This window comes from Lemur catta, chromosome 11 (assembly GCF_020740605.2).
Source record: "Lemur catta isolate mLemCat1 chromosome 11, mLemCat1.pri, whole genome shotgun sequence".
Taxonomy (NCBI): Eukaryota; Metazoa; Chordata; class Mammalia; order Primates; family Lemuridae; genus Lemur; species Lemur catta.
The window spans coordinates 41,351,028-41,377,845 of NC_059138.1; the positions used below are offsets into that span (position 1 = coordinate 41,351,028).

Consider the following 26,818-nt stretch of genomic DNA (forward strand, 5'->3'; position numbering starts at 1 on the left):
CCTCTCATAAGCATGTACCTGTCATGTTCTGTTTCACGTGGCTCTAGTGTCTTATGGTTGTCTTCATTTGTTTACAATCACGGCACTTTTTCCCCAGGACTACAACTTTATTAAGATGTCCTGTGCCTGCACATTAAATGTCAGCATAATCTAATTATGAGTCAAATGAGGCACAGCAGCATTTACATCATTTGATAAATTTCTATCATTTGCAGGGGACTGGTGACTTGAAACCAAATATTTCTTGACAACTTTGACAGAACAAACATTCTGTAGCTCTGTACAACCCTTGTGGGTGGGGGAGGTGTCTTTTTATTTGGTGACTACAACCCAGTTTTGAATGTGAATGCAAAAATCTCTTTAGCTTTGGACATGGCTGTAAGGAAGGATACCATGATATCATGATGGGCTGGGGAAAATGTCAAAGGACTTAGTTTAAATAGCTTTGCTTAGGATTCCCTCCCACGTTTTTCCTGGTCTCACTGATTTTTTTTTTCCTCCCAGGAAAAAGTTTAGAGACACAAGAATAAATAGAGCCAAACCTAAATGTCACACATGTGATTCAAAGCAATAAGAATAGGAGTGTTTCACAATAAAAAATTTTGAATATGGATCTTTTGTTTGGATGCATACATTTTTGATCATTGCCTAAAACAACTGAAGAGGATGAGGAATAGACTGAGTTTTTCACCCATTAGTTAAAAAAAATTTTTTTTTTTTAGTATTACTCTAAAAATTTAAATGAGAGAATGAAACTTGTCTTGTACAGAGGGCAAAAAGCTGTCTTGTTTTTTAAAGACACCCACGTGACAACAAGTAGACGGGACTGATCAGCTAGACAGAATAGAGAAAATGGCATCATGCTTTTTTGGTGTCCTTAATCTTCAGGGGTAGAGCTTTTCTTACCTTGACATGATTTCTGTCTTTCATTCACACTCCATTTAGCATTATGAAATAACACGATAGAAAAGAGAAGGATAGGAAAGGAAATAAGCTTGCCCTTTTTTTGGCTTCCTGGGAGTTTTGACCCTGAAAACATTACTGAGACCTTAGAAACATTAGAGAGAAACAAGAAGGGGGGGCCACTCGGGGGGCAGCAGCAGTGGCACAGGCGAGGGCGCGGAGGTGGGTGCGGGGTGGGGGGTGACGTGGGGAGTCGTCAGGATTCTTGCTGTTCTGCAGCTGCAGAAGCAAAGGGGGATAAGAGCTCCCAGAGGAGGGCTGAAAAAGAAAGTTATGGGGGTTAAGGTGGATTGGTTCGCTTGGCTTGTTACAGGTGAGGAGAGGAAAGGCAATGAACAGGAATGGTCTTACAGGGGCTGGATAAAGAAAGCAGAATTCTCTGAGAGTTGAGAGAGGGTCACGTACAATTCCTGCTCAGAAACTGAGGGCACAACTGTATCAGAGAAGAACCACAAAGAGAAGATTGGGAATAAACACCAATACTACCTTTGTCTCAAATAATAAAGCTTTGCATCAGCCAGGAAGCTGCAAAAGGATGGAAGCAAATGACTAATGAAGAGACAAAAAACCAGGAGGAAGCATCTCTTAATGCTCCCTAAATATAACCATAAAATCCAACAAGCCAAGGATGATATTTTAATCCTGCAACGTGTTTCCACCTTCCATGTTAGAACCACACTGTGTCTCTGCTTGTTTACACTCATTCTTCTTATTTCTCCAGTTAAATGTGTGAGAGCAGACATATTACTCATCTTTGGTATCTTCCCACAGTGCTGAGAATAAAGTGAGTATTCAATAAATACTTGGTTATTGAAGCAGAAAAGGTACTAAGAACTGTGCTGAAATCTCTTCAACTGTTTTCAGTTTAATGAGCATTAATACTCTGAATTCATACACCATATTATACAGCTAAAAATGCCTCCTTTGTTCTTATGCTACTAAAGCAAAGACATGATACAATCCTCGAAAGATATTTCAGTCATTCATCTAGAAGGAGAAGAATAAAATATGGTAGCTCTGATGTAGCCAATTCTTAAAAAAAAAAAGTATGTATGTATGGGTTGTTTCATTTTGATGAAAATGATTTCTCAATGGCCTGCTGTCCTAACTATTCTATCAACCAAAATTACTTCTACAAAGAGTTGTAGAGGATGGGGGAAAGGTATTATGTCTGCTTTTCCCTTTGCCAGCTGGGTGCATAATTGTCAGCCCCTGAGCTCATCAAAAGAGTAAGCAGATTTGAGATCCTCTGAGATCACACACAATTTAAAACTTGCTATTCATGCTTCCGATGATAAAGTTGGAAAAAAGACACTGGCGGAACACTGAAGCAAAGGAAATCAGCACATCATAAATGGGAGCGCCAGTAAAACCCTTCTCACTAGCCTGGGTTACCTGATCATTTACTCAGGTTCTTACTATACTGTGTATTATACACTGATGCCACTTAGACTCCTGTCCTCTAACATGTGGTGGAGATGACCTGTAAGATGGCAGAAAGAAGCATGATGAATGTACATGCAATATTAAAAGACTTGTTTTCTTTTCTTCTTTTTCTTAAATAGAGATAGGGTCTCCCTCTGTTACTCATGCTGGAGTGCCATGGCATGATCATAGCTCACTGCAGCCTCAAACTCTCCTGGGCTCAAACAATCCTCCCACTTCAGCCTCCTGAGTAGCTGAGACTATAGGTGCATGTCATCACTCCCGGCTAATTAAAAAAAAATTATTTTATTTTTATTTATTTTATTTTATTATTATTTTTTTAGAGATGGGATCTTGCTGTGTTGCTCAGGCTAGTCTTGAACTCTTGGCCAAAAGAGATCCTCCTGCCTTGGCCTCCCAGAGTATTGGGATTATAGGCATGAGCCACTGTGCCTGGCCAAAAGGCCTTGTTTTCTAATGTTTATAAAGTGCCATGAAATAATCTTAAAAGACCTTTAGATAGGATGACAAGTGCATATACACTATTTTAAGATGAAACATTCAAAGGTGCCTGATTGCACGAAATGAGAAGCAGAAGACTCCGGCGGGGATGATTGGCACCTGGCTCTGCACTGCTTTCAAAATCAACTGATTTCATGACTGCGAGTTGGAAAGACTTGGCTGACATTTCACTCAAAGCTCTAACTTCAGTGGCTGCATTCAGGGCTCTAAGAAAAATCTAAACTTTAGACTCAAGATCAGATTAAACAGATACAAATTTTAAACACTTCTTTTCCTTATTTGGTGATTGAAACAAAACCAACAACCCATCCCCACCCCCCAAAAATATATTCCTGATTTTCCTCAGGTTCTTAGGGAGAAAAAAGTAGGAGATAAAATTTAAAACTGAAACATATAATAAGCTTACTTTTAGAATCAACAGGCTTTTAAAGATAATTTTAGACCAGCTGGCTCTACTTTTGAGATACTTTTGAAACTCAGAATATAAAATCATTCCAGATCATTCAGCCTCAGTATCTCTCCTGTCAGGGACGCAGCTATTATTAAAGTACCCCTGTTGTATGTGGCTTTCACTTACGCCTACTTTCATAAATGGCTCTAGATTTCTCGTAGAGCTCATATGGGTCAGGCTTCCGTGGGTCAAAGGCCTCTGTTGAGTCAGGAAAGGAACTCCTGTGAAGTGCGGGTGGGAAGGGCAGGTTCTGCGGTATGGCCGGAGCAGATAAACTCGTTTGAGGACTGCCTTGATTCTCCCATCGGTCTGTTATCTAAAAAGTGAAAGAGAACAGAGAAAATGACTGACAGTGAATCCTTCCCTGCTATTTCTCTTGTCATCTTTAAGTTAGACATTCTTGCCTGGTGGACGTTTCTTCCAGGAAACATTTAAAACTTTGGTGACATTGCCTTGAAAGAAAAGATTCTATTTCTACACAATACAGCATCATAGACTATTATAAATACAAATGGTGCCTGACTTTTGAATGTACACTTATGTAACCTCATCATCTATTAGCAGGTAAATTTTAGCAAATCACACAATTTCTCTGTGTTTTTCCCCCCATAAAATAAAGATAACATGTGTAACTGCTTAGAAATGTATAGTATTCCTTTTCTAAGATGGTCCCAGTACATTACATCACTATTGTAATACTAAAGCAGAAGATAAAGTATCTGCTTGTATCCATTTGCTACCTATGCATATCCCAACAGCGTCCTACACTTCAATCACTTCCCTTTCAGTTTATAAGTCCTTATACAACCATCTAGGATTCAGGAATTGTTCATAGTCTTCTAGGAAGCCTCATTTGCTGCTAATCTGGTGATTTCTCCCCCAAAATGCTACTATCACCATTTATCAAAGATCTATAGAGTACTTCCTAGTTTATCATGCTCTTTCACATACATAATATTCTTTGGTCCTCACCATAGCACTGTGAGATAGATAAAGCAGAGATTAACATCATCCTTTATAAGGAGGAAGCCAGGGTCACTGAGATCACCTATTGGTACCACCAACTTCACCTTCATCCAACAATTAACTGATTCCTTATTCAAACTCAACTTCTGCTTTTCTGTTTTAAACAAACCTGTAGTGCATGTAAAAAATTAGATTTGTTTACCCTCTTGCTTAAAATTCTGCGCTGGGTCAGCATGGTCCTCAGGATAAAGGCCAAACTCCCTAGTGGGTGTGGCAGGCTCCTGTTGACTCAGTTCTGCTCACCTTTCTCATATTGTTAGTGGTCTCTCCTCTTGTTCCCTAGGATCCACCAGGTCCTATTCTGCCTCTGAACCTTTGCATACTTTCTTGATTTCTCCTTCTACATGCAAAGTTTACCCATTTCCCACTCTCATTCCCCTCCTCACTTTACCTGGCTACTAGATTCAGATGCAATATCTCCTTTCCTAGAAGTCTGGTGCTGCCCCCCTGGCCCCTCCTGGGTGCTCTGACAGCACCTCTACTTCCTCTCACACCACTCATCACTCCCACCTATGCTTATATGTCTGTCTGCCCCTCTGGGTCTCAAATAGGTCATGATGGGGACAGGGGCTGTGTCTTTATCCTTGCTGTATTACCAATACATAGTGCTCTGAAAATGTTCATTTAGTAGATGAATGAAATCGTGAATAAAATACGGCCACTTGAAAAAGCAGTTTTGATATACAATACTTTGAACTTGGCAGGATCCTATCTTTCTGTCCCCTACTGCACTGTCCTGCTTTTGTTTTCACACTGGCTATATTTTGACCAGGGCTCTGATTCTAGCTCTGACCTGTCAATCATCAATATTTTAAAGCTGGAAGGGATGTGAGGTACCATGTGCGCCAGGGTTTTTCAAACTGCACATGCACTGGGTCACACCAGATTTCCCTCTGGCCCACCCTGCCCACCTGGGACTATGGCAGGGGTTTGAGTTGAGCCGGCAAACTAGGAAAGAAATGGGTCGCTGATCCTTCTTTCAATAAGACTGGCTTCATTTTAATTTTTTTCTATATGAGCTACTGCCCAAGATTTCATGTGAACAAAGTTTCTATAGCTAACAAGGATGGAAAACCCTTAGGCTAGTTCAATTCCCTCCTATTCAACATAATCTCCAAAAGCACAGACAGGGTAAGTGGCAGCAGCTGCCGCCAGTGGCAGATCCTGAGTCAGAAGCAACCTTTAACTCTAACAGGAGTGACTGTTTACATAATAACACGTTGGGGGAAGTAACTGGTAAAGGTGATTAGAGTTTTAGTAAATTTTCTGCTCAGTGTACCTTGTGCTCCCATTTAGTAAAAATCTTTAAATATGCAATTCATAATTCATTTGATAGTGAAATTCATATAGAAAGTCATTCTGGGTTTCTTTGGTCATCTATTCTGGGTGACTTTGCTATGATGTAGAAGACCACATTTGTGGCTAAAGGAATATCCTTTAAAATTTTTCACTTTAATTGACTTTATGCACCTTGTGGATTCATTCTGGCTATGATTTTCTCTCTTCTGTTCCCAAACATAAGATATGAAATGCAAAAAAGTAAATAAATTAGGAATATGGTTAGAGGAGCTGTAGTATCCCGCTTGTCATCATGCGGCTCCAGCAAATGTCTATTTCTTTCTCCCGTATTGCACTGAGGGTTATCTGATAGCCACAAGTGTCTTGCTCTTGCCGGTATCTGTATTGTTCATGTACAGCCATTGGAGCAAACATTCTTCAGGTAAAATATTGGTATTTCTAAAAAAACAATCTTAAACTACAGAACAAATAATGCTTTGGGCACTGTTTGGGAAAGTTTCTATGGCAGATTGACAAATTCTACAATTTCTGTAGCACAGAGATTGGGGAATTAGTCAAGAGTCCAGTTCATGCTTTGTAAAGCATTCACAACTTCTTGCTGTGACATTCATCAACCCTTGAGTCACTATGTCAGGGTTTCTTAAAAGACTGTGGAGCAGAAAATCACTGTGCCCATGGAAAAGTAGATTTACCATTCCACCCCTACCCCTTCTTGCCGTGCTCCCTCCAAACCTGGTGGCTCCGACTCGGAAGACCATGGAGCAAACCACCTGCCCTAGGATCAGAGGTCACCCCTTTCTCTGGGGCTGGTGTGCTGACCCAACTGTACCTTCTGAAGGGTGGATTCTGTTGACTCCTTCCTACTTCCTTACACATCTTGGTCTCTGGACTTTTGTTTTCTACCTGGGACACTCTGTGTTCCTCTCTACCTTTGTGAACCTCCTGGATTCCTGATCTTGTCCCTGTGCCCAGGTCCATGGGCCTCACTTGCTCTACCTAGCATCTTCCTGGCCTTTACCTGCCTAGAATTTGTGTTACCTACCAGGTGTCTCTCAACAAGGCTTCTTATTGGGGATCTCCTGTCTGGTCTCAGTGGCATCCATACCTAGGCTGATATTTATAAACATTTCAGTAGAGTAAGGAAAAATGGAAATAAAATTGTTTTCTGTATTTGAGAGAAGTCTGTATCTCTGCCAGCCTTGGTGAATGAATGGATGTCTGTCTATATGAAAGAGCAGTCACTGAAATAGCAGTGAAGAGACTGGACATACAGTTCATACGCAGGTATCAAACAGTAAAACAGAAAAATCCATTCATGGTTGTGGCTAATTATTTTTAATCCCAGCTTTTGATTCTATGGTGCATATAAGGAGTAGAGGGGTTGTGAATAAGGGAGGTTACTGTTTTCCTTCATGAAATACTATGTCTAAAACTTGTTTTCTTCCTACAGAAATTGGGGTAGTTTAAACCCACTCCCTCACTGTTTTGAGCAGGGCTGGGAAATAAAGGTATTTGGCTTGATTCTGTATTTGAAGAATGAACTTGATCCCTTCCAGACGGAGAGAATGAGAACTCACTATAATTAGTGTATTACTTGTTAAACAGGAAGTGACCATGTTGACATGGATTAGCTCAGGATGTGGATCAGTAGGACAGAAGAGCGTCAGGGAGTGGCACACGACGAGGAGGAGGCTAGAACTCAGCCAGGATAGTATTTTCTTACTCTGACTAATGATGTCATCAATGCTCCTCAGAGGAGAGAGTGTATAGATCCATACACGGTGGGTATATCATTACATAATTGTTTTGAGTTCAACCATGTTCACTACATAGAGTTGATCCAAATGACTATTAAGATTATTTATTTATTAAGGGTTCATGCATGGGGGTCTGCTTCCTATGGTGACAGTAGCTTATATTTTTGAGCTCAACATGTACAGGCACAGTTTTAAGCACCTTGCATGGATGAACTCATAGAATCTTCATAATAACCATATGAGAAGGGTATTACTATTATTTCCATTTGACAGATGTAGAGCTTGGGACACTGAGAGCTTAAGTAGCCAGTTCAAAGTCATGTAGCTAGTAATGAGAAGCAGCCAAACTTGAACCCAGGCAGTGTTCCTTCAGAACCTGTCCCCTAAACAATTATACCATACTTCCTTGCATTATAGTCCTCAGTCTAATGAGTTTCTGGTAGGCACATGCAGGACATTAAATGTACAGTCCTCTATCTTTGTTCAGCCTAGGACCTAGAAGTCTAAGCCTTAGCTTTTGTAGAGATACACAGGTTCAGGATTAATTTTTTGCTGAGTTCTATAAAACCTTTTTTGGCATTATTGACTATGAATGTAATTATTATAATGACAGCAAATGCTGTAATTACATCAAATGACATAATTTGTGTAAATGTGGTACATATAAGGAAATCACTAGATTGCATAATTGTAGCACCATGATGAGTTCGCAAGTTTCCTTGTTAAATTAGATAACGATGTGTATAACCACAGAGCACAGATTTAAGTTTGGTAGTGAAAGGAAGGAACTATTTTGACACTGGTCAAGGTAAACCAAATTTCACTTTAATTATTTAAAAATACCTCTTTTCACAATCACATGTATCAGTAAGTGATTTGCTAAGCCCAAATAGGACTGGTTTTCCCATTTGATGCTCTCTGTGGATTAGATAAGCCATGTTCTAAATGGGGTCATGCTCAGTGAGAGTGTTTTGCTTTTCCATAGCACCCTTCTAGTCATTAGTTTTAGACATTCCAGTTAGGGTAGAGTCCTGTAACACACCATAAAATGGGAACCCAGAAAACCAGTCCCAGCTCTTGGGACTTGGGCCATTAGTAGTTTCAACTTAATGGCAAGTAAACACCATCTCTGACTGCTAAGTCAACTTGGCTAACCTAGCTTTACAGAGAGATTATTAAAACCCACCATCCTCCTACATCAACATAAAAATTTTAGTATGTTTCATAAGGGAACTAGGCCCAGAGAGGTTCGATGATGGCAGAGATCTCCATCATCTGAAGAAGATTCAGAAGCACTGCTTTGAGTGATTGTCAGGTTTGGCAGAATATATATATACAATACACAGAGCTTCAACATATATATGTGTGTGTATACATACACATATATAATTTATATGCATATATACACAGCTAACATACATATACACACACAACACACATATATAGTTCTCTAGACATTAAAATGTACATTTAAATATAAATATATACAGAGTTAAATATCCTGTGGACAAGATTTAATTTGCAGGTCAAGGCTTCTGGGCCTATAGTTTGTCTTCTTTCTATAAATCCCACGAGATATAGACTATATAGTATTTCTGACAGGGGAAAATCAAAAGGTTTCTAAAGTATTTTCATTACACCAGATTGAATAGTGTTAATGTTCATTTTGTAAGCATATTTTTAAAAAAGGTCAGAATGATCTTTATGGGAAAGTAAGATGAGTTATTCTTGTACTTCTGGGACAAATACATGCCAAAGGGACACAGAGGATTTGTTCTTTTGACATCACAGAATATTAGAAGAGAAAGAGATTTTGAGGTCACCCAGTTCAACTCTTATTTAATGGGATTGCAACAGTAACTAGAAATAAAGAAGCATAGTAATTCCAACTTACAGGCTTTGGAGTTTTCCATGGAGAAAAGAAACCTGTAACAAAAAAAAAAAAAAACAATATTTGAACTTTCAAAATATACCCATTATCACCTACGGGCAGCATGATATTAAGGTACTTGTAATTGACTTTAGTTAACAGCACACAATAACAACAACAAAAACAAAATTCTGCCTGGCTGTATTGTTTTTTTCTAGCAGCTCAAATAATTTCACTGGAATTAGATTAAGGATTCTAAAAACATTTCCTTATTTGACACCTGAGGATTCTGAGGCACAGAGAAGGTGAGTGAACGTATGTCAAATGGTCAGCCACTTTACAAGACCCAAGACAGAGTCATCCTTAGGGATTTCCATTGAGTAGCCTTAGCAGGAGACAGGAAGAGAGGATATAGATAGCAATCTAGATTTTTAAAGGTAAATATCTTTGCTTAGTATAAGAAATGACTCTGCTTTATTTGCCTGCTTTATGTGGTTAAAAATCAACCAACAAACCTTTATTATTCCTAAAGTAAAAAATAATATGTATCCCTACATTATGAATCAGATTCTACTATACATTTTTATGTGACTGTTTCCCCGCTGAGATCTTCTATGGAGCAGACTTCCATTTCATTATCTTTGTACCCCAGTGCTAGCACAATGCTTTGTATGAGGAAGCAGCCCAAGATTTTTGTTAATTGAATGAATCATGTCCCATCAAATCCTTTTTCTCCAATGTATTGAGCTCTTCCTATTATCACAAGTGGTCTAATGATTAGACTAACCCTGTCGTGATCCAAATGACTATTAAGATAATTAAAAGTAAAGAATAGGTTACTTCTCTTTTTCTTTTCTTATTATTATTTTATTGTATGGAATTAGTTTTTTGAAAGGCAATAAAAACAAGCTTAAAGTAGTGGACGAAGAGTGGACTGATATATATTTGTCCCAACAATACAAAACTTAATCTAGTATATAAAACAAAATCATTGTTTTTTCATTATCTTCCCTCTTTCAAAAATTTTCAGTTAAATTAATATTAGATGGTGTCTGATAAAATGCCCAATAGAAATGAATATTGAAAACATGCCACATACTGTGTTCATCATCTTTAAAATTGAGACTTGCGCAAAATGGGAATGGTTGGTAGCTATTCCTGTTTCCATTTATAGGAAACATCTATAGAAATCTGGACATACAATCACCTACACACTTTAAGCAATCCAACTCAGGCATGACAAAAGCACTAATTGCACCTCAATGCACTGTTGGGAGGCACTGATGATTAATTTTATGCAAAGAGTAAAACTATATAATTCATCATATTTTTCAGCTTTCTTTGAAACTCAGAAATAAAGTTAATGCTCAAGTGTAATTAACCATCTTAGCCAAGATGCTTGGTAGAATTAACTCTCTTTCTCTCACATACTCTATTCATTCTTATCTCTCTTTTCATTTAATGAAAAAAATTCTGTTCAATGTGCAATTTGGTTATAATTTAATTATAAGGATTTAATCACATCCTTTTTGGAAAGAGATGAGAGTAAAAATTATAGATAAATAAATACTTTTATCTCCTGACTCACTCTATAAAATGACAAGGAAAACAATTTGACCATGAGTCATAAAGTGAAAAAAATTTTAACGTATTGGCCAATTAACCATTATTTTCAGGGAAGGATAAAATTTATTTGCTGTTTTATGGAATTACTAGCAACAGTTCTTTTGAGAAAAGATGTCATTTATATATTTTCACAATTTCAAAACCTTCAATTATTTCCTCTACTTTCTTTGTGTTGCTACCTTTTTCCTGCAGTGCCAAAACAGATTCTGAGTATTTGCTGTTTCACATTTGATAGGTGCTGGGGGTTTCTTAAACTTTGATATAGAGATATTGAAAAGGGCTCCTCTATTATGGAGTTCTCATCTCCACATAGGACATTATCTTAAAAGATGATTTTCCCTCCCGTGGAAAAATGTATAATCATCTGATCTCTCAGTAGTTATGGGGCCAGGACTAAAATGGTATTATTTATAGCAGGAGCTTGGTAAGAACAGACAAGGAGAGAGGGTGTTTAATTTGACCGTCTTTCGTCATAGGCACTTTGGATCCTCATTCTTTTAAGGCTGTTTCATTCAGTCTGATCTCAGACCATTGGTGCAACCCAAGACTTCTTTAATACTCCCATTCTGGCATTTTTCTGGAATATTTCTAATGCTGAATTTTGCTGCAGAGGCTTCAGTCTCTGAAGCAATGGTTGCCTTTTCTGAGTTATTGTCAAAAAGAAGCTGCTTGCTGCAGAGTAAATAATTTAAGGTAGTAAGAAACAGTATCAGAATAGAGTTCCTTAAAAATAACTTATGGGATCCTTTGTGTTTCTTTGTCAAATTATTAACCAGGCTATAAACATTTAAATTAAGATGACTAGAAAACGTTTATTTTGGATATACTCAATTTGGTCCTGATTAAAACAGAAGGTCAAGTTTTCTACATGATTAAACTCCAATTTTCTGCTCAACTTCATTGGAACTGTGGGTCAAACTATTATAAATGTACTACAATGTTTTGTGGGGATGGCCCCTGTAGGAAACCTAATCTATTCCAATTAAGATTAAAAAACTATAAATGCCAAATAAAACCTTTTAAATCCTTTAGGAGACATGCTAGTTATTATGTTGCACTTGTTTCTGAAATTATTTTGGTAGGAGATATATCACAGAAGCAAGATAAGACTTACGAGCTCTAGGAAGTTTTTCATATGCATGCATTGTGTTGGTGAGTCTCCATACTTGGTATGCATGGAATAGTTTCTTTGGGCACAATTAATCAAAGACTGCTTGCTAAGTTTCACTCCTGCTGCTTACCTCATTGACAACAGGGGCAACATTCTCCTGGTCCCCCAGAAACCATTACATCTGTCCTAAGCATTTTGCTGTAATAGTTCCTTTATATTTTAGTTTCTGGCCTTTATTTCCCCTACCTCTATAGAAAGCTGTGTATTAGAATTCCATGGTGGGATTATAATTTCCTTATAATGCCTTGACTCATATTTTCCATACTGATCACTTATTGACTTTCATCTGCAGCAACTCCGTGTGTGTGTGTGTGTGTGTGTGTGTGTGTGTGTGTGTGTGTGTGTGTATACAAATGTGCACATATTTATTTAATCTTGAGTCTTAAGACAATAAAAACAAAAGACCTCAAGGTATATTTATAATTGGAACCTGTGAAGAAACATAAAAAAATGAAAGAATAAATGGAAAAATTTAGATAATTCAGCTAATAAAGAAAGTTGGAGGCATATTTTAAATTTATTTTTTTAAATAGATGCATTTAAATATAAAGCACAAATGTTTGGAACCAGAAATAAAACTGGAATACATTTGTAACTTTGCTCCTAAAAGCACAGTGAGATGGGCAGAGAAAAAGACACAAAGTGCAAATAGTTCAGACCGAAAATTCTGGTACTTGAAAATGGCAGACGAAAGAAACCAACCCTAACCATATTGTTGAAATTTAACTTCTACATATCAACTAAATATAATTTTTAATAAACTATAGGAATATGGCTGCCAGATAAAATATATGCCCAGCTGAGTTTGAATTTCAGATGAACAATGAATAATTTTTATTAATAGTTAAGTATGTCCCATATACGGCATAAGACCAAAAATGCATGGGATATACTTATATTAAAAATTATCCACTATTTATCTGAAATTCAATTTAACTAGAAATTCTGTATTATTATTTGCTAAATCTGGTCATCCTGTACAGGGAACAATTTATATACACAATAGAAACATCTACTGCAGGTAATATCTATTCACTTCAGTAAAAACAAACAAACAAAATATTTAATGTTTCTTTTCTTGTCAGCAATCTTACTTGAGAGAAACCTCAGGACATTCCATTTGCTGTACAGATCATTGGATTGTGCTGGCTGCCTGTTCATCAGTAGCCTGGACTGAGGTCTAACCTCACGGGATACAGAACCCTGCGGCCCGTGGTTAGCGCGACAAAGGACCATTTTCACATTACACGATGACTGGTCAGCACGTGGTCTTTTCCCAAGCAGAATGGTTCACAGAGTGACTCTTTTCAGAATCTACTTCTGACACGTGATATCCAAAATGAAAGAACACCAATATACTTACAGTAGCTCTGACAGATGGGCCCTTTTCTGGCATGTATTTGTATGGTAAGTTTTATTGTTATTTGTTTTCACAGGGCAACAAGATGATGAACTTCCTTAAAAATGACCCTAATTCGAGTACGGGATCAAAATGCAATGAAGAGCAACTTTAACCCATTATAATATCTTCAATTTGGAATAATGCCAAGACAAGTTTTCAAAATTTCCAGGAATTTCCCCAAACAGAATGAAATCTTTCAATATGCTTCTATATTCCAGAATGATATATTGAACTCCCATGTGCAGAATGTGAAATAGTTTCTTTTAACTTGAAATATCTGCTAGAACCTACGATTGTGGTTTTGAAGATTACTGTTACAATTATCATGTATGTTATAGGGGATTCTACAGTTACTAAAAATGATAGTGATGCTGGGGAAACACTTTCTATTTCTCTTTTCCTTTAAGCAGCAGCAGTAGAAAAGAAGTAGGAACTACTTTGAAGTAAAGACCTGTTTCACTGCAGATTTCCATGCCCTGCATTATTAAAAGCTGTGTGTTCTGCTTCCCTTAAAAAAGAGACAAAACAATTTGAATATACTTAACATTGCTAACCTGCACACTGATATATGGTTACGATGGTAACTTTTATGTGATGTATATTTTGATATAATTAAAAAAATTTTAAAGCATTAACAAAAAAGGGAGGAAAAAGTGAAAAAGGAGAACAAAAGTGCACATATCATCACATGTGAGAGAGAGAGAAAAAAAGAGAAAGTAAGAAATTGAGAGAATGTTTTTTTTATAGTCCTTGTGACACCCTACTGGAGGACAGGAAACTCACCTGAACACCCACACCGACCCTTCCACCTCTTAGGTTATCCTTTCTTATAAAGGATTGTAGGAAATAAAGGGAATGTAGTAATACCTTCCTACTACATTTCTGAAAATATTTCAGGGACTGTGAGAAACTCTTTCATTGGAGGAAACAGTTTTCTAAAAAGTTTCTCAAAGGGGGGAAAAAAGCCCCGGGGTTTTTAAGAATCTCCATTTAGGGCTAATTTGAGGGAGAAAAATACCACTAATAATGTTAATCTTTAATTTAAAGATCCTCCCATTTTCCCACAGCCTGGCAAACAGACCTAAGCTTTCCATCAAAAATTCAGCCTTTGGTAAATGTAAGCCGGCAGGGTAATGAGCTAATTTCCATTAAAACTAGTTCAATGTTATTCACTTTTTCCTGCTTTTTGACTGATTCATGTATTTCTTGTTAAAATTCATTAAATGGGTTAAGCCCTGCAGTTCCTTTGGATAATTTGCTTAAGCTATTTGAAGTAGGTGCAAGGGCAATTTTTAGCTAATGAAACTGACCTAGGCTAGAAACGACCTGTCCCTTCAGAGAGCACGGAGGATACGCGGCTGCCAGCACTCAAACATCCTATCGCCACGTTTCAGCCAAGCAGTGCCTTCCATTTGCATAGAAAATTTCACATGGCTGCCATCTTTGACCTGGAGTATCTTGTTTTTTTTTTTTTTTTTTAATGTGGGAAGTTGAGGCTTTCTTTACAATGCTTTAAAAAATGATCCCTCTGTATCCTGTAAATAATAGTGTTTTTCTTATAAATACTATAAAATTGTTTTCAAATGGCCATTTCTTCCCTGGCTTTGTTCCTCACGGAGAGAGCAATCCAACCATTTCAAGTAATCCAAATGAGTATCTAAAAAGGATAAGTCTGCACATGTTGTCTTCTGATAAACTCAGCTACATAAAGGATAGGTTCAAAATACAGCAGGCAAGATGAATAGCCTCGAACAGGAATAAACGAACGTACTGGAAAAGGAAGAATTGTGTTAGGGAGGCTAAAACTCAGAGTGAGGCGAGTCTTACGGAAAAATATTAACAACTACAAAGGGCTTTTTATTTATGTTCTGAACAAGACCAAGGGCAATGAAGAGAGAAAACTGCTCTGGGTTTATGGCTCACTGCAAACAGTTGGCAAAGAGAATGTGGAAGGCTATCAATACTTGCCAATAGAAAAATTGGGGGAGACCCAATTTCTTTTAGTGGGATGGATAAGCATGCTCACATTCAGATGAGAAGACATCTGAACAGAGAGAGAGTCTGAAGATCAGACTGATTTAATGATGCAGAGGATAAGCCTGGATTTTCTCAATTTTCATTTGCAAGTAAACTTTCATTTTCCTCCCTGAATAAATGTATAGGTGTTTTTTTAATCTTTTAAAATGCTTTTTAAACTGCTCGAATATGCCGAGGTGTGAATTTGTCTTCATCAATTCTTCCTGGAATATGGTGAGTGCATTTGCTTCAGGGTTTCTCTGCAGTCTTTCTGTTCAAGATGTGGTTTGACAGCATCAGCTTCACATGGGAGCTTGTTAGAAACCCAGAATCTCGGACCCAAGACCTACTGAATCAGATCTGGAGCTTAACAAGAGCCCTAGGTTGCTCATGTGCTTTCGAGAAGTGCTGATCAAGGCATATTCTATTCGTAGACTTCATCTTGACTTTTACAAGTTTCGCTAACTTCTGTCCTTTTACTCTCGATCACAAGGATTTATCAAAAGAGGGACACTCGTCTCGCTCTCCTCCAGGAGGGGTTACAGTCAAAGCTCTGTGTCACATCTCACTTTTTCCCTCCTCCTCTGGTAACTCTGAGCTTCTACTCCCACATCCCAGCCTGGCTTTGGCTTCCTACTTGAAACACGCTATCAAAAACAGAATTACTGGAAGACTGCATGTGATTGCTATTGAGTTGGGGATAAACATGAGACCTGCTGCCCCATGACTGGAGAACGCCTTAGGATGACTCAACATCATTAATTTCTTGCTGTATCAGTTCTACTTCTTGCTGATAATGTTTTAATCTTCTGCAGTAATTCTCAGCCACACAGACTTGTCTATTTTGGTATTTTTACTTCATCAAGCCATATTTTGCATGGTCTTGACATTTCAGCCTGCTCTGCCCACTTCTCTTTTTTAAATGTTATATCTACTAGAGTCTGATGATTCTAAGCTTTGTTTTTTCAATTTCTTCTGTTTTCTGCAGTAGATCTTTTTCAGTGTCATGCTCTTTCTTCTAATCTTCAAGGTTAATCATCCCTTTCTTACATGCTTAACTACTTTGTTATAGGCTCCATGCTCCATTAAAAAAATCTATCACTGCTAGAACCTGTGAATCCCTGATGTTATTTTTTTTTGTTTTCTCGGCACTTCACTGGGATGTTAGGAGACAGCATATAAGAGACTCTTTGGCCTGATGTCATTTTAGATGGAACTTCTTAGTAGCATAATCCATAACTGTAAAGAGCAATTTTATCTCTCTGCTTCTGTTCATACATCTTCTATTTTTAAGAGCTGAGGTCTGCAATGCAGGCAGAACTGATGTTTTCTTGTTTTGACTAACTTAACCAGCCAAGACTTAAAATCAATCTTCATTTAAGACTATGGCTTCCCTGATAGCACCACTTGATAATGCTAGTGGAGATAATGTACAAAAATCATCATAGCATTACCCTTGCAATGTATTTTTCAGTAACCAAAATGGCAAAACATGGGGGTTAAGAATGTTTGCTTTATGGTGGGAATTCTTGGTGCAATTGATTTCTTTCTGTTTTACTTTGCTTATCCCCCCGGTTCTCCTATACAACTTCCCAGAGAGAAGGAAAGATGGTTCTAATGGGTCTGTTGTGGAATGGAGAATCAGAGCCTGCATTGCAGTCCACGATCATTAGGAAGAACCTTCTGTGAATGTTCTGCATAACATGAAGACAAAAGATGATCCTGTATGCCATTTTAGTCTGGGTTCTCTCAAAAGCAGACCCTAAGATGAAAACCTGGGTCACCTCCAGAAGTACAAAATGAAGAATGAAGAAAGTGGGTCAGGGAGGGGAAGCACACCAAGGAATAGATTATCACTGTGAGCAACTGGGGCTCAGTACCCCTGTGGATCTGAGAAACCACCGAACACTTTGTCTTGACTCTCCTCCCCCTCTGGGGGATAGGGATTGCTTTCCTAGGGTGTTAATGGTCCTCCAGTTGCATTTCTGGGTTGTGCCTGATTAAGGCTGAGGAAGCACCTGTGATGCCGGAGAAAGTTCTCAGGTAAGAATAAGAGAATGTTGTTTGAGGGAGGACAGTCAGCTTGCTGGAAGCGTCCACAGCTGCCTGTGAACTCAGGTGAGCTGAGAAGATACGAGTGGGACATTGACAGCATCCATTATAGATGCTGTTGATGAAAACAGGCAAAATATATCTCTGGTGGGGGAAAAACATGCCCGTAGAGTTATTTTTTGGGAACAAGGGATTTACATAGTGTTAAAATGGAGATGGCAAATGACCCTGAACTCTCATGCCAACTCTGATCAACTAGCTGCCTGGAGTGCTGTGTTGAGAAGGCTTCTCAACAGGCCCAGCAGGAAGTTCTATCTTTACCAATTAGCAATCCTAGCCATGGAATGAGAGGTGGCAGGTGGGTCATATATTTGCCACTCTGCTTCGAAGTAGAGATTATCCTATTAATATAGGAATTAAGTGAACATCTCTAATGAAACAAACTCACAGATTTGACCTTTTAAAATGCACAGCATGTGGGGTATCTGGTTAGTGGAAGAATTCTCCAATTATTATAAATAAGACTAGAATAGACATCAGAGGCTCAGTAGTTAAAATAGGCATTAGATTTGTCATTTGGGTACATCTTTCTGGTAAATATGTTAATTTTTTCCTTGACATATAAAAATGGTCACAGTATTAACAAAGTATAAAGCTATCAAATCAAGGCAGACAAGAGGTAATAGAGTCAATATCTGGCTCTAGCATCAATGACAGCTCCAATACCTGGTCACAATGTCAATGCCAAGACAAGAGTAAGTCATCTGTCATCTTTTTTTTTTTTTTAAGAGACAGGGTCTTGTTCTGTTGCCCAGGCTGGAGTGCAATCAATGGTGGGTGTGATCACAGTTCACTATAACCTCAAACTCCTGGCCTTAGGTGATCCTCCTGCCTTGGCCTCCCAAAGTGCTGGGATTACAGGCATGAGCCACTATGCCTGGTTTGTCATAATGTTTTAATGAAACATCATCATTTACCCCATAACATGATTTGAACTGTTGAGTCCAAGAATAAGTACCACATAAAACACTTCAATAATAACTTGTACCATTGCAATTCAAGTTGCCTTCAAGTCCTGTGGTTATTTCCTAAATCGTCCTCAATTCTCGTGTGCAATGCTGCATGTGAGTAATCCACCATCAGGTCCTGTCTGACCCATTGCAGCCAATCTACCTGCTGCCCACTTGTACCCTCGTCAATCTGTTCTGTAGTCACAGTAATCTCTTCAAAACATAAATCTGATGATGTCACTCCTCTACTTAAAACCCTGTAATCGGCTCTCCCATGCTTGTAAGACCAAAGTGAAAACCCTTTATAGGACCTCAATCTCTTCCCCATCCATCTTTCTAGCCTCTAGCTTTGTTCCCACTGTTTTGCTTTCTTTTCTCTAGTGTCAGGGACCTTCTTTCAGTCTCTCAGACTCTCCAGGTTCTCTCTCACTCCAAGGGCTTTGAGCTTGCTTCCCTGTCCTGGTCATGCAGCTGGCTCCTGTTCCTTCTTTAGATCTTGGTTCCTGGGTCCCTTCCTCAGGGCTAACATTCTAGACTTGTCTGAGCCAAATTCCACGATTTCAGGCTCTTATAAACCTCAACACTCTTCCCATTTCCATGGCTGATATCACTAATTAAAGATACTTTCCCCCCCTTCAGGTTTAAACACAGAAATTTATTGTATTACATTTCTTGGGGCTAGAAGTCTGAGATTAAGGTGTTGATTGGGTTGCTTCCTGCTAAGGGACCAAGGGAGAATCTGTTCCAGGCCTCATTCCTAACTTCTGGTGGTTTGGCGGCAATCTTTGGTGTTCCTTGGACTCTGCTGCATCACCCAGATCTGTTTTCACCTTCACATACACCAGCACACAGGGAGAATGCCATCTCCAAATTTCCCCTTTTTATAAGGATACTAGTGCTATTGGATTAGGTGCCAACCTACTCCAGTATGACCTCATCTTAACTAATTACCCCCACAATGACCCTATTTTCCAAGTTAGTTCACATTCTGAAGTCCAGGGGGTTAGGACTTTGATAAAGGAATTTAGGGAGTGGGAACACAGTTCAACCCATAACAATCCCTTACTTTAACCTCCCTGAGCCAAAGTTTTGCATCTGTTAAAATGAGAATAAAAGTACAACTTCTTGTGATAACTTTTCTCTCCTCCATGAGTTTAAATATCCCCTGATGGCAGGGGTCTTATGTGTATTTGTTATTCATTGTCCAGTTCCTAGCACAGTACCTAAAATAGGTGTTCAATAAGTATTTGCTGAAGAGAAGAAACATCAAAATGCATGTTTACCAATACTGAACATTTTTATTTCTCTGAGAAAAATCTCAGATTTAGCAGTTTATCATTTAAATGGCAGTTTTGGATATATCATCACATTCCTTATGAAATTGGTGTGGAGGAGGCAGAGGAGGGATGATTACACATTTTACAGGAGAAACCAAGGTTCTGATGATGTCGTAGGCATGCAAGAGGGCAGTGGCAGCACCAGGACTTGGCCTACACCCTCTGTGGCTCTAAATCCTGAGTGCTTTTCCCACACCAGTCTGCCGTGGCAGGATGGCAGGTTATTGTGCAATTAGCAGACAAGTTAATTGCTATGATCTTGTCTTAAAATCTTCCAGGTCACTGGAGGGGAGGGAAGATGTCTGACTAGAGACATCAGTCGCCAGAATGTTTCAGAAAGAAGGAAAGGTTTTAGATGAAAAAAACATAGCCCCGGTGTAATTCTGAGAGAAAAGTGCCAGAACCTACCAGAGATTCCACAGGAAAAAGTTGCAGAGCAGAACAAGGAGGAGCAAGATTTCAGCAGACATCAACGCTGGAGGGTAGATGGGAGTATTTGTTTTTCCTCCCCTCACACCTCTGGCAGACTGTAGGCTCCTGAACTGCTGGAGAGCTTCTCTGCCCTCATGAGCCCAAAAGCTGTTGCTGCCAGGAACTGGGAGCTTCTTGAGAACAGAGCACTGGGCTGTCAGTCCCCCTGGGGTTGCTTCCCCCACCACAGACCCAAGCTGAGGTGGTGGGCGCCATACTGCTTCTACACCCATTGTGTGCCTTTGTCCTCCCCAGGGTGCTCTAGCCCTTCAGTTTTCTTGTCACTGGCCTCCACATAAACATTTCTCAACTCCTGTCCAGACTGCTGTGGCCACAGGGGGAGAGTGGGTCCTAGGTGATTCCAGAGCTTGGACATTCTGAGCTGGCTGCCTTCAGGGTAGAGGAGAGTGAAACAAGCCAGGGTGACCCTTCAGGACAAAGGGGACCACAGTGCCAGCTCCTCTCCATTCAGACACTTCTCCTTCTCTCCTCCCCGTCCTACAGCTGCCAACACAGCTGTGGCAGTTCCCACATGAGTCAGCATGGGTACCCCAAGGGATGACTGAGCTGGGGCTCTCAGGAGCAGCTGCTCCCCCTCTGTTGGTACACCCACCATACTGAGACTTCCACAGAGAGTGTGGCTCACTCCTTTCCTCTTAAAGACCTGCATGGGACCAAGGGGTGCTTGGACCGTGAGCCCCCCTGCCTGCCAGCCCTACCCCAGTGTGGCCTGCCTGGCTGCTCCAGCAGAGGACAGCATACCCTGAAGCAGAGGGACATTAAGCCTTCTAGTGCACTCCACAGGCAACTCGGGACCAGCATGCTTCTCCCTGGCATGGTCAGGAATTGAACGTGGGTGATTAGAAGACAGGCCCACAAGTTGGATCCATTAACCACAGGACTTGATTGTGTTGCTCAGGGGCATAGAGAGAAAATTTGTGAACTAATCTTGGGAGATGAAGGAGCCCACAGAGGCAGAACTGAAAGGAGAGTGCAGTGTGGGTCTGAGCTGCAGCACAGTTGTGGAGCACCCCTGCCCTCACAGGAAAGTTGTGCATTTGGTCCAGGGCGGGATCCATTGCAGGGAAGCTCCCAGACCAAGGCACCATTGCCAGTGAGCTCAGCTAGTCTGGGTTCGTGGGCAGATGCCAGAAGGAGACCTCAGGGCAAGAGAAGGAAGAGAAGAGTGAAACTCACCTCTGCCTGTCAGACTGTGAATCCCAGACAGTGCCTCCTCCATGAGCAGACTTTTTGGCTTAGTGGGGCAACTTTAGCCTCTCCCTGGTGGCTTTCCCCAGTGGCTTAGGAGCTGACCCTTGTACAGCCCATTACAGCATTTACTGATTCAATCAAACAGGTAAGGCTGACTCTTACCCATAAACACCACCAGCTGACTTAGAGATTAAACTGAGCATTACAATATAATTCACACTGTTAAGAAGACCATAGGACTGGGGAAAGAGAAAGGATTTCAAAAACCTCCATATCCCCTTGTCAACAAGAGAGAGAATCTGCCTAGTACACCACTGTTACAGCCTATAAATAATATCAACTGAGAAAACCACCACACTAAGGATATCTATAATCAAGATATCCATCCAGAACCTAGACCCCCATCAAAGTACCCACAAGCAAAGCCAAAGGTATTTATGCTACAGGCACACCTTTAAGGGGGAGGGAATAAAAAAGGCCCCATCTAAACAAAAGAAAATCCAAAAACAAGAAGTGACAGCTGCGCCAGATGAGAAGGCATCAGCACAAGAACTCCAGAAGCATGAAAAATCAGAGTGAAAGGACCCCTCTGAAGGAGCACACCAACTTTCTAGCAATGGATCCCAAACTCTCCTTGTTTGCTGATGATGTGATCTTGTATCTAAAAAACCCTAAATACTCCACCAAAAGAACGCTAGAATTAATAAATAAATTCAGCAAAGTCTCATGTTACAGAATCAATGTACATAAATCAGTAGCATTTGTATATACTACTAATGGTCAAGTTAAGAGTCAAATAAAGAACACAATACCATTTATAATAGCTGCAAAGAAAATCAAATACTTAGGAATATACTTAACCAAGAAGGTGAAAGATCTCTATAAGGAGAGCTACAAAACATTGACAAAAGAAATCATAGCTGACAAAAACAAATGGAAAAACATCCTATGATGATTGAAAGAATTAACATTGTTAAAATGTCCATACGTACAAAGTGATTTATAGGTTCAATGCAATTCCCATCAAAATACCAATGTCATTTTTCATAGATCTAGAAAACATAACCCTAAACTTCATATGGAACAAAAAAAGAGCCCAGATAATCAAAGCAAGCTTAAGAAAAAAGGACAAATCTGGAGGCATCACATTACCTGATTTCGAATTATACTATAGGCTATAGTAACCAAGACAGCATGGTTCTGGTATAAAGTACAGACATAGACCAATGGAACAGAATAGAGAACCCAGAAATAAAATCATGTAGCTATGACTGATTTTTGAAAAATCAGACAAAAATATACACTGGGGAAAGAATGCCCTATTCAATAAATGGTGCTGGGAAAATTGGATAGCCACATGCAGAAGAATATTGCCACATACAAAAGTTAGTTCAAGACTGCTTCCCCAAGCAAACTATATATCTGACAAAGGACTATTATCCAGAATCTACAAATAAACAAATGAGCAAGAAAAAAAAATAACCCCATTAACAAGTAGGCAAAAGATATGAACTGAGTTTTTTCAAAAGAAGATATACAAATGGCCAACGGACATAGGAAAAAAGGCTCAACATCACTAATCATCAGGAAAATGCAAATTAAAACCACAATGAGATACCACCTTACCCTTATCAGAATGTCTGCCTTTATTAAAAAATCAAAAAATAATAGAAATTGGTATGGATGCAGTGAAAAAGAAACAGTTATACATGGTTGATGTGACTATAAATTAGTACAACGTCTACGGAAAACTATAGAGATTCCTCAAGGAACTAAAAGTAGACCTACCATTCGATCCAGCAATCCCACTACTGTGAATGTACCCAAAGGAAAGGAAGTCATTGTATCAAAAAGACACCTGTACCCAAGTGTTTATCACAGCATAATTCACAGTTGCAAAGATATGGAATCAACCTAAGTGCCCCATCAATTGATGAGTGGACAAAGAAAATGTGGTGTATACATACACCATGGAGTACTGCTTAGCCATAAAAAGGAAGGAACTAATGTCATTTGAAGCAACTTGTATGGAACTAGAGAACATTATCCTAAGTGAAGTATCTCAGGAATAGAAAAACAAACACCATATGTTCTACTAATAAATGGGAGCTAAACGATGTGTTCACATGGTAATAAAGTGATGTAAAGGACATTGGAAGCTAAAAATGTGGGAGGGTGGTGAGGGATAAAAACTTACCTATCAGGTACAATGTGTACTATTCTGGTGATGGGCACACTAAAAGCCCCGACATCAGCATTATACAATTCATTCATGTAAACAAAAACACCTGTACTCCCTTAATATTTTGAAATAAAAATTATTTTAAAAATATTTTTAAAAATTATTTAAAAAAAATCTTCCAGGTCAGTTCATAGACCTTCAATATCTATTTGAGTGTTGCTTGTTGGTTTTATATTCAGTGGAACACAAAAGGCCAGGACAGTGACTGCTTGGTAGCCCGGGGGCTCTAGTGGTGGAGAATGTTACTAGACACATCATGGGCTATTATATATTTGCTTCTTAGAGGCACCACCATAAGGGGCATCATTCCAAGGTGCTGTTCTACTTAGGACGGAAAGTTAATGCCTAATTGGAGACCCTGTGAAGTCCCACATGGGCAGAACTAGGGTTGGAAAGACAGGACAGACAAAGACTCATGGCACTGAGGAACCAGATGCACTGGGCAGAGAAAAAAGCCCTCTACAACGCTGAAGTTTTCCAAAATGTCATTTTATCATCTGATTTCATAGAAGACAGAATAAAGGGGAGTCTCCTGGGCTGTCAGCAATATGCCATGGTTGACATGGCTTTGACATGTATGCAGCCTTGACATGTGACATGTTATAAGTTCATAGTATGTTGGAGCCATAAGGGACCTTCCAGCCACTGGATCCCTCCTTTGCAGATGTAGATTCCAGTGCATCCCTCTGAATCATCACAGAGCTGATGACTTAACCACCAGATGCGCTCCAGTATTAGAACGGACGGAAATCTTTCAGAGAAGGGTGTAAATCAGTGCTTAAGCTCACTAGTAGTTGACTTCTAAGCGAAATCACACCATGTTTTGTTTTGGTTTCAATCTTAAGAAAAATCGTGAAGGCAGGGGCCACGCTTTGCACTGGCAGAGCTACCCTTATTGTTAACAATTATTGCTTAGTGATTACACAATAAATATTTTTCAGTTGAATTGAATTCAATTAAGTTCTCAGCTTATTTTTGAACAATTTCCCTTCTTCACCTTCAGGTCAGTTAAGAAAGAAACAATGGAGGCTTTCAGGTTTTCAACAACCTCACTCACTACTTGATAAACAGAATTTGAAAAAATGTGAGCCATTTTCATATGACACAGTGTGTTTGTGTCACCTGGACCCACCTAGGGACACTGTGGGTCTGGTTTGCTTTCTAGAGCCGCATTGGTGCTCGTGGGCACATTCTTACCTCAGATTCAACACACAGCTTCAGCGGGGACTGGCTCTAGATTTTTTCCCTAAAGGAATTAACAAGTCGAGAAGCACAGCTTTAGCGTCAGCCACCGGAACACAGCCCCACAGCATGTCTCTGCAGCTGGCGCCCTGCGTTTACTGAACTTGGTGCTTCATCACAGCTGACATGTCCTGCCTCCTCTGTCTTCATCTACCTCCCATGTGAAGGGGAACTGGGACATTATCTTCCTTCTGTGATGGAGGAAGGTTGCACTGTGTCTCTAACTGCTGCTCCTGCTGACTGGGGTGCTCTGACTAATGATGACTAATGTTTTACAGAGGATTGTGGAGAATATGCTGTGTCTAATGAGATCAGGGTTCACTCCTCAGTCCTTATTTCCTCACTTTACACTTGTTCCCTTGGGGTCTCCTTCACTCTCATGGCTTTAGCTTCTGTCTGCATGAGAATAATTTGTGGTGTTGTCCTTCTCATCCTGACCTCTACTACTTACACGCCTCAGCCCCGTGTCCCTCACTTCTCACTCAACGATTCACTCATTCACTCACTGATACATCATTAAACAAATGGCTACTGCAGGCCTGGCACTATCTGGACGGCTTACCTACCGAGAAGAAGGCAGTACTTCATTTTGCTGAATCTGCTACACTTGCTTCCTCTACCCTTGCCCCCTTTTCTCCTCTCACTGAGGCACTCTTCCAGGGTGAGTTGATTTTATTCCCAGGGCTTTTCCTACTACTGAAAACTTCTAACCTCCTTCTAAATCAGCCTCATCCTTCCCCAGAGTTCAAGCCCAAGTGTCCAGCCGTATCTATGTTGACTGTTCTATAGGACCCACAAACTCATGTCCAATGATGAATGTAATCTCTTCCCTAAAACTTACTCTACCTTTAACAGTCCCTAAATCTGTAAGTGGGGCTAGCAACCACACCCACCTCTAAGCCAGAAACCTGAGGCTCATCCCAAATTTGTCCTCTCCATACACACCCTCCCCTACTTCATTCTATCAGTCCTGTAGGTTTTCCCTCTTTGATGTCTCCAGTACTGACTTCTCTCTCACCTTGCTCCCACCATTGGATTCAGAACCCCAGAACCTCATAACTTCTTGCCTACACTACTCTAAATGACCTCTAACTAACTATTCCCTTCTTTCCTCTACGCTTGTCCACTCCAGTCCATTCTTTCTACTGCTGTTGGAGAAATCTTTTTAAGGCATAAATATGAGCATGTCAATTCTCTTCTATACTGGTGTCCTACTTGCTGCAGAATGGAGTCCACACCCCTTATCACACAAGCTGCTCCATGACCTGGCCCTGTCTGCAGTGTCAGCCTCACTGCTTAGAGTCCCACCTCATAGTCCTCTCTCTGTCTGTCCCACTCTACTCACATTTTTCAGAGCACTTGGGATGTTTGACAACTCTGTCTGCCCTGCTGTGCCCCTTTCTACCTGAATTCCCTCCCCAGCCTGTCTGCTTGGCAGCGAGTTACCTCTTTTTAAGTCTTAGCTCAAGCACTACCTCTTCTGTGAGATGGTTTCCCCATTCCATCTCTTCCAGGTAGAACTGACCAACCCTGCCTGCATTCCCCATGGTACCTGGCTGCACCCTCTGCAGCACCTGCTATACACTGAGGCACTTCATTGTTACGTGTCTTGGGCTGACTAGATTATAAGCCTCTTGAGGGCAAGGGCCACATTCTGTTTGTCTTTGCATCCCCAGTGCCTACCAAAGTGACAGGTATTTAATGAATGCTTGCTGAGTAAACAA

General features: G+C 39.9%; 1 protein-coding gene across 1 annotated transcript in view; it reads right to left on the minus strand.

Annotated features, from left to right (window-relative positions):
* The window catches only part of MAGI2 (membrane associated guanylate kinase, WW and PDZ domain containing 2), an 836,940-nt gene that overhangs the window by 107,827 nt on the left and 702,295 nt on the right, over positions 1–26,818 (minus strand). The window contains exons 10-11 of the mRNA XM_045564147.1: positions 9,338–9,369; positions 3,488–3,677 (exon numbers count right to left, since the gene is read on the minus strand). Coding sequence (XP_045420103.1) covers positions 3,488–3,677; positions 9,338–9,369 — 222 coding nt within the window. The remainder of the gene's footprint in view (positions 1–3,487; positions 3,678–9,337; positions 9,370–26,818) is intronic.